Source organism: Pteropus alecto, unplaced genomic scaffold (genome assembly GCF_000325575.1).
Source record: "Pteropus alecto unplaced genomic scaffold, ASM32557v1 scaffold11, whole genome shotgun sequence".
Taxonomy (NCBI): Eukaryota; Metazoa; Chordata; class Mammalia; order Chiroptera; family Pteropodidae; genus Pteropus; species Pteropus alecto.
This window is the reverse complement of record NW_006431956.1, coordinates 9339386-9350686: the sequence shown is the minus strand read 5'-3', so window position 1 is coordinate 9350686 and position 11301 is coordinate 9339386. Positions and strand designations below refer to the sequence as shown.

Here is an 11301-nt window from a genome sequence, read left to right as displayed (position 1 = left end):
ATATATATATATATAGTCAACGTGGTTATGCATTGAGTAAATAGGAAAACTATACTAGGGCAAGAGAAGAATAATGATCCTAAAATAGAATTTATTTTTTATAGAAAAATATTTCTAGCAATCATAAGAAACTTTCTTGCCAAAAATGTTGATGAAGCCAAAAGATAACATTAAAATAAATACTACATGATAAAGTAAGAAAATGATGTATTAAATCAAATTACTCACAGGAGAACCATCACTCCAAGTAAAGCCCTCGGAAGGACTTCCATATGTCAGCCCCAACCAAAACAGTTCATGGTAGCTTCCACTAACCCTGCAAGTTACAAGACGTACAGAAAGCTTATACTATGGCATGAAACAAGTTTGGTTACCTATGAGGATTCATCAAAACTGAAGGTTACTCCCGAAACATAAATTAGTACACGAGTAAATGCAATGATTAAATGGAAGCATTATGCAAGAAATGTATATTTGGTACAACCCATAAATATCCTGAAAACAAGCCACTGCTTGAGAATGCGTAACTGTAAAGCAGTGAAAGATAGTCATTCACTCCTTCATTTAACAATATGTATTGAGTGTCTTGTACTTTTATAGAGCCATTCATCATGGGATTTATACCTATAATAGTAAATCATTTGGAAGTGAAACTAGATTTAAAAGGGCCTGTGGATTCGGGACACACTGTATGGTCTCAAAGCTGCACCATGAGCAAACAGTTTTGGAAATATATGAATTGTCTCAACAGCATTAACATCAAATAGGTTTTTTAAAAAAGAGTATTCTATAGAAAAGATACTTACGCTATCAATCGCCAGATTGCTTGCTGGTCCTCTTTGTTATTGATACTCGCTAGATCCCCACCCAGAGCTCTGCAGAAATCTCGAGATTCAAACCATGTTTTCTTCTCATGTTTTCCTTTTGTAAACAGCTAAAGATGATATGGTTTCATAAGTTATTTTATACTTCGTAGCTCATCAAATCAAGAGAAATCATTATTTACTTCTGAAGAGATTTCAATGATAGGAAAGCAAGTCATAGCAATGGCCCAAAACGATGTAATTCCCTCAGTTAAAAATCAATTTATTGCAGCTGAAACTGATTGGATTTCATTAACCAATGTCACTATAAAAAATAATTATAATAAATAAATTAATTAAAAATGAAAAAAATTAATCAATTTATGAGTACATATTTGGGTAACAAAATTTGGAAGATGATTTTGTTGAGAAAACCCTAGAAAATAAGATTATTTGATAGCACCAGAGAAATTAGATTAAAATCTTAGAAGTCTTAAGCATATGGATTAAGCATACAGCTCATTGTAGAAGACAAGATTAATTTGGTTAAGTATGACAAGTGGCATTGAGATAGAAAAAAAAATGAAAGAAACTTTTGATACAGAGTAAGTAATCATGACTAAAGAAAATTTTAAGGACAATAACCTCTCTAAGATTGTGCCACAGACTGTTACCCCGTTTAGCTTAAACAATGACTAACACTTCATTGGCAGTGTCTTTCAAAACTGCCTTGTCTTCTTTTCTTATGAATGCATATTTTTCCAATTATTGGAGCACATGCTAAAACAGACACTAATCTGGCAGAGCATCTAAAAAGATGGGTTATAAGCTAAACTCAATTTAATATGTTAATAATTTAGGGAATATGTCATATTATCCAGAAGACTGCAGTGAAATAGAACCCACAATGACAGTCTGGGGAACACCTATCAGTATGCAAACAGTATGGGAGTTCACTGTCTCCACCAACTTTTATAATTTTTATTCATTATTTCTGAGTCATGGCCCCATCAGCCAAAGCTTGTGGAAAAAGGGATTTGCTTCTAATGGACTATGGCTGCCCACCTGTCATCAAGCAACCCAAGGTGACCTTCACGTGACCCTAACTTGAGCTATCTGGACAAAGGTGTCTTGAACAAGTTTCTACATCAGTAACCCCAAGACTCCTGTGAGTACCTTGACTTGCTAGACTGTGATATGATTTTATTTTCTTAAATCAATTTACTATCAGTTGAATTTTATTAATAATTCTAACATCTTAATCTATACTAAAATGGTCTGTATATTCCCAAATAAACTGTACTCCCAAGCACTTCTAAAACCATGAACTTATGTGGGTTTATTGAATATCACCTGGATAACATCTTCTGAAACCTTGTTTTACTTCCTAGCTCTGGAGAATTCTGCTGTTTCTTTCAAAGTCCTGCAACAAATCCCCAAAGCCTATCACCCTCAGAGGAATGGCTATTTATAGGATAAACCTGGCCTTTCTGTAGAACTCAAAAGTACTCGGAGGCAACAATAAATTCCTGATTTGCTTTGTGTTGGTCTTTTATAAAATCCTCTCTTCTCTAAGTTCAATACATTCCTTTCGCTAGAAATTACGCTTCTAGCCCAGACTGGCTATTCTGGATTGAACAGTTCGTCAGGCTCTATTGCTGCTAAGGGGAGTTTTACACCCAACTTGTTTATCACACATCAACTTTGAGATTAAGCCACCTCATTCAGATACACATTAGTAATTCAAGTTCTTCATTAACCTTGCTGGAAGGCATGCCATAGCCATATGCTTCTGAAGTGATTGAATAACAGAGCTCCTAAGACCAGGACTTTCAGGGAATAGTATTATTAAGCAACAGATCAGTACATTTTTGTATTTGGCTAAATCTCACCTTCTCTAGAAAAGATATGACTGACAAGATGGGGAAAAAAAGGCCCAATGCTGAATTCGTTGGTGTTTTTGTTTGTTTATTTGTTTGGATGAACTTGATTGCATTAGGAGAAAATGGATGGTCCAGCCTAGGACTATATAAAATAATAGCAGAATATCACATTGTCACTTAAAGAGCACTGAATGGCCAGTTGCCCCTACTTAGCAGTACCTTCCATTAAGCCTAATAATCAGAGCCTAAATCAGAACAATGGAGCATTATCTCAAGGATACCCATGTGGCATTATTGCAGATTTGTTTATCAGGTCCATTAACTAAAAGCTTGGGCTCTAAGAAAAGAGTGAAAAAGAGACGTAGAGAGAATGAGGGGAAGAAGAAATTTTCAATATGATGAAAAGAAATGTGAGCTCAGACTAGGGCCGGATAGCCTGGGAGAGCGGGGACATACAGAGCAGCAGGTGTTGAATGCAAAGCATGCAAAGCATGAGAAGAAAGGCTGCTGTGATCTATATTTGTGTTGTCCATTATGTTTGTTGGTCTAAATGCAACGAGTCACTAGTATCCACCCAAGGAGAGCTCTGTACCCCTTCCCGATCAATAAAAGCAGAATTTCTACACGGGGAGCCCGGGCATAGCAGGTTTTGGTTTAGTTGTTTTAATTCCTTAGCTAAAGCACAGTCCACATTCTCTACTAGCTTAGCGATGGTGACTTACCTTGAAACACAAGCTTGTTTTAGTGGAGGAGCCCCAATCCTCTGGACATTTGGGTTCGGGCGTTGTTGTGGGCTCTGGTGGGCGAGTTACTCCTTCTGCCCAGTGTTTGCACACAAATTTTGCCTTTTCTTCACATCTCAGAACATCCCACAGGCCCCCTGCAACCCCAGTTCTCATGGCAACACACCCTGCTTTTCGCCCTGCATTAAATACATAGAGTTCACTCAATAGGTGCTACTGAAGGCTGCCCATATGCACAGGAGCGCATTCAAACCTGAGGGTCAAACTGTGTGGTCAAATCTACACGCGATGCAAAATTCCTGTTTAAACCATTATCCGCCTTTGATTTGTGTAGCCTATGTCCCCAGCCAAATTATGATCTCAAAGATCAGGGTTTTGATAAATTTTTGCATTTCTAACATCTGGCGGAGGGCCCCCCATTTGATATTAAATGATACAACGATTTTAGTATAATAAAATCTACCATAACGGCAAAAATAGTAGTTGAACATTTCTCTCTTTTTTTTTAAAAAAAATTAAGATTCTTTTTTCCCACCTCCTAGGGTGCATATAGGTCCCCCAAAACAGAAGTTCTTCACAGACTCCAATAAGTGAGATAGATACACATGAACTAAAGATTTTAGTTTAGTTAATCACTCTGAACCTACTGACTCATTTTAAAATGCCAATACCTCTACCTATTTACAGGATTGTAATAAATTTTTTCATGGATAAAAAAGTACGTAAAATAAACTAAGGACTCTACTAAGCTTAATAGTTTATAATTCTGTTTTACAGTCATGATTATTTCCAAATAGTAATTAATTAAGATGGAGCTTTGAAAACATTAAGATTCCTTGCTGCTAAGATGAGGTCATTTTTTATTATTATTCCTTTAAAGGACAGTAGGTGTTTAGAGAAACTCTCAAAGTTCTGAGGAGGTACATTTTTTCCAAAATATTTTCATTATGATCCTTGATTTCTTCTCATTCCTGTTTCTTCTCTTTGTATTTTCTAAGGATATTTCCTGATTAATCTCTCAGAATCCTACTGCTGAATGAACAACACAAACAAAATTAAGGAGTTTGTCCTAGACAGTAAGAATCATCACTTCTACCAATGTTTTTTTAAAGTGTGCACTTAGCTCTAAATATATTGCCTAGTCATTTAAAAATGAACTGAAATCTTACTGTTTTTCAGAACATTCAATAATTAAATAAGAATCGTACCATCAAAATTACCGATCTGTTTTCCTTATCAAGAGCTGAGAATACAAATTAAAAGAACTCCTGAAGATTTAGATTTGTTAGGTGAAGTAGCAAATTCATACACTTAAGTTATTATCCCTTCTTTAGCTTTTTGCCCAAACACAATGAAACATTTGCTATAACGAATGTTGAATTTCCTGGTGGTTGTCACACTGAATAATATCATGTGCTATGATACCGTGTATACAGAAGGCAAAGAATCTTTCAGAGGCTATTTCAGAAATGACTTACTAAGGAAGCAAATAAAAATTTATAGGGAGACATGGTGATGTTAATGCAAATAGCACAGATTTGGGAATTACACAGATTAGTCTAAATCCATAGTCGGACACTTTCCACTCATAGAAATATTTCTGATTCCCTGTTTCCACATATTTAAAATGAAGATACTTAAACTTACCTTGCAGATTTCTTATAAGGATAAAACAAAATCCAGCACATATAAAGGACTCAACAAGGTAGCACATACACGATATAGAAATAATGAGTTCCACGTAAGCACTGTCTCTCGCTCCACTAACTCAAGCACAGTAATATTTCCATTCGTAGCTGCACTGAAAAGTTTTATATCCCTTTAGTATAGTTTGAAGCTTTAAGAAATAAGTTAACTATTTGGAACACTTGGGACCAGATTAGATTTCATAAATACTTTTTAAATAGAGCAGTACCAGATAACCTGGTGATTTTCTCTTCCTTATTTTCTTAAGACCACTGCAAACTAATTGGAAATCTTTTTTAAAAAGAAAAACAAAAAACCAAGAGAATGGAATATAAAATACCGAAAGCACAATTCATTGACACAGTCTCTTTGGTGAGGTGCATGGAGGAGTAACAGGCTTTGCCCGATGGACGTCCAAGGTGAATGGTGTCCACAGACCCAACCACTGCACACACCTGGCATGCCTGAGTTCCAGTGAGTGAACTGAACCTCTTCCTCAATGGTCCACTGAAAGGTCCCTCTGTTTTGTACATCTGAAAGTCCAGTCCAAAAATATCTTTCAGGCCTCAATCCAACCCAACTAGTCAGAAAGGCTTGTTCATACCTAAAAAACAACAAGAATGAAATAAATAAAATAAAATAAATTTTAGAAATATTTATGTAAATTTTTCTAATTATCAAATGAGAAGTATCTCATTTCTATGTTTGAGCTAAGATATAGTGGGTAACTCAAACAGACTGTGTTATATTTATGTGTCTTTTATATTATGCAAATTTTCACTAAGGAAATGTGATCTTACGAAGAAAAAATACTTTATAAGTGAGTGAATAAAATCATTCAAATATACTCAAATCATCTCTCTCTAGTCCTCACCAGCTCCTCTACTCCTCAAAATGTAATAAAATTCTGAAAATGAAAAGGAAAAAACTACAGCATTTTAAAATACATTGTTTAAAAATTCAGTCTACTTTTCATATATTTCAAATGCTCTACACAATTTTTGGCTAAGTAAGTTGAGAGGCTGTCACATTATAAAAGATAATACAAATCTGTGTGAATTTTCCTTTCAATTTCATTCTCGTATCTCAGCTCAGAAACAAAGATGAAAACCATCAAGAAATGTACAGAAGCAGAGATTCAACCTCTAGAGAGAATGGGAACAGAATCACAAGTTAAACATTTTTTTCTCCCTTTGGGTCTCAACTCTGTATTTGGCATAATCTGGTAATAATATAGTTTGGTTAGTAAAGGAACCAAGCTTGTCTTAACTGACAAACATCAGACAATGAGGCAGCAACATGAACAAAAATCTCTCTATAGAGCAAAAGCATAGTGGTGTCCAAAATTTCTAAAACAAAGTGAGGTGTGGAGAAAGCTACAATAATACAACATTTGCTTGATCCTAGTCTGAATAATTTCTTTCCCCAAACTGAGCAAACAAAATTAAAAGTTCCAAACTCTATTTTTCTTAAATGTCTAAAAACCAAATTGAACCATAGAGTTAGTGAGCTCCTGAATATAAATACCATAGAAAACACATAAAGAAAAAGCAAACCTAAAATATAAAATACAAGGAAATCTCTGCTCCAATAGACCAAAAGATCAATGACAGTACATATAAGAACACAATTCCTTGTCGTAAGATAAAAAGTTATCTACGTTTTGATTTTCAGATGCTAGCATTATGTCAGGGTCTTATAATATATTAGATATTTAATTGTACATGAAAGAAGGATGTGGGTTGAAATATAAGTTCTTTTATAAAAACTATACAAATTCTAAGATATATTTCATTTTATAAAGGATTGTTAATATCAATAGCATTCTCTATATTGTATTGGCTCTGCCTCGAAAAGCCAATAAATATAACTAATTGTTCTAAAACTCAATAATATTTTACCTTTTTACTGCAAATGGAATGGACATTTAAAATTTCTTTTGAGTTTCTCCTGAGCCTATTCCAGTTCTTTGCAAAGAGTAGAGGGAAAAATAAATAAATACTAAAATTTTTTTAAAGGATGAGACTCAGTCTACAGGAATACTACCCTGAACAAGCCTGATCTTGTCTGATCTCAGAAGCTAAGCAGGTCAGGCCTGGATAGTACTTGGATGGGAGACCACCTAGGAAAACCAAGTGCTTATAGGCATAAAAATTTTTTAAAAATTTTTAAAAAATAAGGGATTGTAAGCTGGTAAAATCCTTGCAATCTGTGAGGTCAATCAAGGGTTGCCTCGCCTAACAATATATAAATAAATAAAAAGAAAAGAAAAGGAAAAAAAAACAAAAGGATGGGATCCTACAGGTCAAATTTTACACAAAATCCACTATAACCATGTGATTTTCTTGACCTATAGGTCTAGTAAACCTAGCAAAGAATAAGGAAAAAAATGTAAGAATGGAAAAAATAAGATATTTAGTAAATCTCTCTGTCCTCTTTTTTGGTGGAAAAAAATGATAAAGATAGAAAGTGGGAATTCTGAGCTGAAAAACTTACTGTTTCTGCTTCAAAAAATTGACATAGAAAAAAGTTAGGCCTATAAACTATATTTACTAGGTTATTAGTAAATAGTTCTGAATATTGCTTTATAGTACTAAAAGTAAAAAATATTTTATAGTGTTTGTAATGAAGAATTCAGATAATGTGATTTTTAATGCTTCTGTTTTTACAAACCATATGTCATAATTGCATGAAATGTACTCAGAAATTTAGAACACATTGATACTTAGGTTTTTCTGAAAACTTGTCATTATTTGACATTTTAAAATAAAATTAAAATCGTTGCGTACCTGTCTTCAATAGTTGTTAGGTAAGCCTTCTCATTCACACAGGTTTGGTTTGCTTCTGTAAATGTTGAAAGCGTGTGTCCAATCATGTAGCAGTAGAAGCCATATCTTTTCCAGCCCTGTTTAATGTTATCAAGCAGATTAACAGACATATTTGTTAGATAATCTTATTTTAATAATCTCTTTATCATAAAAACAAATTGATAAACAAGAGAAGTGTCTAAAGAACTCAAATCTGAATTTTGAAGTGCAATGAAAATCATTTATATGAATAAAGAAAACAGTAGTACATCATTCCTCGTATGACAAATCATGATACAAAATGGGTGGGGGTCAGTCATTCTCTCCGCTTTTGAGGCATCCTCCAACAAAATGATTTATGAAATATTTACTGAGGAAACAACATAATGGCTAAGATTTTGGTTTTAGAATAGGTAGACACAGGAAACATTTGCAGAATAGCAAGGCTTATTGCCTATTGTGGCCAACAGTAGGTGATGAGTATAAAGCTATATCATCTGGTCATCGGAGAGTATTATCAAACTTATGGCAACATGATTTGGCATGGTTCCCCTCTCATACTTCAAACACACAGAAATGCTAAATAAAAACAGAACAATAAGACAAAATATCCCTACTAGAGTTTGAGAGAAAAAAGGGAAAACCTCCAGGTACCAAAAATAAGTAGAAAACTAAAAACTGGAATGGAAAATGTACCAACTGAGACCGTGGTTGCTCAGGGTATATCAGACCTAGATTAAGGTCCTGGGGTCCAGGGGCTGGGCATTAATGTTCATGCAGATCAGGCAGTTGGCCAACAGACTACCTGAGGCAGGGAGATAGAACTGAAATCCTTGCATAAAGATGATGCTCATTAAAGGTAGCCCCACTGTGGAAGGAGAGCAAGGAAACTCTACCCACAGAACCGGGAAATGACAGAGATTCCTGTCATTTGCCTGGGGTTCTGGGTATGGGAAAAAAATTCTTCTGTTCGAAAATCAATACCAAATCTGGGCCACAGATGGGTGCCAGTCCCAACTTTACACTATCCACTATCAATGTTGTTTGAGAATTCACAGCCATAAAAAAAAAAAAAGAATAAAAGAAAAAATTTTAGTTTATAAAAGGAGGATTCAGAGAAGTAAAATGCAAAACCACCCAACAGATATATTTCCACAACGGAGGTCATGAAGTGTATGACATTTGAGGGTTGGGGTGGGGATAGGGAAGGAACTAATTTGCAATCAAAATTTATAAACCATATGAAAAAAAATGCCTTATTTTAAGTGAGAGTTAACAATATGACATAATAAAACAATCTGGGAAATATAAAAATCAGCACATTTGAGATTGTTTAAATGACAAAAGAAGAAATAGAATCAATAATGAAAACTCAAAATGCTATGAACAAGAGGGTATTAACACACAAAAAAAACCCAGAATTTCAAGAAAAGAAAAATATAAAGTTAAAAACTTAATGGCCAGATTAAATGTAGAAAGTAAGGTTTCAGAGAGATTAGTAAACTGATGAATGTAGCAGAGGAATGAAAATATGAAAGGAGGTTACAAAAACATGTTGATTGAAAATAGAATGAGAGCATCCATCTGAGATAAATTTTAGAAACACCAAATAAAATTATTGACTGATAATTTTTAAGAATTGAAAGATACTAGTCCTCAAAACGAAGAGGCATATTGAGTACCAAACGGAACCAATAAAACCAATCCGACTCTCAACACATTGCACTAAGCCTGCAGAATGACAAAGACAATGAGAAGATCTTAAAATCAATCAGAGAGAAAATATAGAGGATCCATTTTAAAAAAAGAAGGATTACTCTAATAACAGGAATTTTAATGGCTAAATTAAAAGCCAGGAGAAAATGACATAATACATAGTATTTTCAGAAAACAACTGTCAATCTGGAATTCTGAAATGATCTACCTAAATTATTATGCAGGATGAGGATAAATTCAAGACATTTTTAAGGACAAGACAGTTTTCCTCTCCCAGACTACCAGTGAAAGAACTGCTCAAAGATTTACTTTGGCAAGAAAGATTTTTAAGTCAGGAGGAGTGAGTGAGCTACGAGTAAGTGTATGCTGAGCAAAGAAGTCAATAAATGTCTTAGTAATCCAGGTCTAATTGCTTGTACAAATAGCAAAAATAACAATTTTGGGGCAGTAAGTTAAAGAATGAAATATGAATAAGATCTATAGTTTAGTTACTGATATTGTACCCATGTCAATTACCTGGTTGAGATAATGTACTCTAGTTAGATAAGATGTTATTGCTGGAGGAAGCAGAGTAGATGATAAAGGGGAATTCTCTGTACGCTTTTTTTCCACTTATTATGAGTCTAACATTATTTTTTTTTAATGTCTAATGTGGAATAGTAATCTCCATTTTGTTCAGGAAGCGGAGAGAGTGATTAACTTCAAGTCAGGAATGCATGTTAAAAACATAAGGTTAATCATTTAAAAAACAGAAGTAGAATGTACAATTCCCTAAAGTGTGGAGGAGAAAAACGACGTAAAGATATTGAACCAGTGGACTGCAGCAAATGAGAAAAAAGAAAACAGAATGATAAACAAAATAAAGTGCAAAATAAATGGTAGACATTAATCCAAATATATCAGTAGGCAAAACAAATCTAAACTCATGTTTGCCCATTAAAAGCCAGAGTGCCTTAAATAAGATTAAAATTTTAAATATATATATATATATTTAAAATTTTAAATATATATGCATTTAAAATTTTAATCTTATTTAAGGAAACCTCCTTTACCAACTGATTGCTTTTAATCATTCTATGTCATTATATTCTTAAAGCTCCTAGTGGTATGTTCTATAATATAATGACATAGAATATTAAAAGCAATCAGTTGGAAAAGGAGGTTCTAGAGAAATACCAAGCAAAAGATAACTTTTGTGGCAATATTAATATTATTTAAAATGGACTTTATGGTGTAAAAAAAGCATGATTATAAATAAAGAAATTACATAAAGGACTGATTCATCATGAAGGTGTAACACTGATCAAAGTATATAATGAAAAAATTTACAGAATTATAAGAATATTTTGTTAAGCAGATAAAATATTAGGAACACAGAATATCTGAATAATTGCTTTATTTTACCTAGTCAGCACACATATACTCCTAAACCCGATTATCATAGATCATCCCTTCAAGCTCACGTGGAATATTTATAAAAACTGTGAACTAGACCATAAAGGAAATCTTAACAAAAAATACTTATATGATCTCAATGCAGAGAAATTAAAATAGTACTTCTCATTTATTTAGAAACTAAAAAACCACCAAAACCATCTTCACTACCACTAAAACCTCATCACTAAACACACACACACACACATACACACACACACACATACAC

General features: G+C 33.7%; 1 protein-coding gene and 1 pseudogene across 1 annotated transcript in view; one reads left to right on the top strand and one right to left on the bottom strand.

Moving 5' to 3' along the window:
• The window catches only part of MRC1 (mannose receptor C-type 1), a 78159-nt gene that overhangs the window by 29782 nt on the left and 37076 nt on the right, over nucleotides 1-11301 (bottom strand). Inside the window, exons 10-14 of the mRNA XM_006906991.3 lie at nucleotides 7905-8020; nucleotides 5571-5719; nucleotides 3409-3608; nucleotides 807-934; nucleotides 229-316 (exon numbers count right to left, since the gene is read on the bottom strand). Of these exons, the coding sequence (XP_006907053.1) occupies nucleotides 229-316; nucleotides 807-934; nucleotides 3409-3608; nucleotides 5571-5719; nucleotides 7905-8020 (681 nt within the window). The remainder of the gene's footprint in view (nucleotides 1-228; nucleotides 317-806; nucleotides 935-3408; nucleotides 3609-5570; nucleotides 5720-7904; nucleotides 8021-11301) is intronic.
• Nucleotides 7145-7263, top strand: LOC112475702 (annotated as a pseudogene).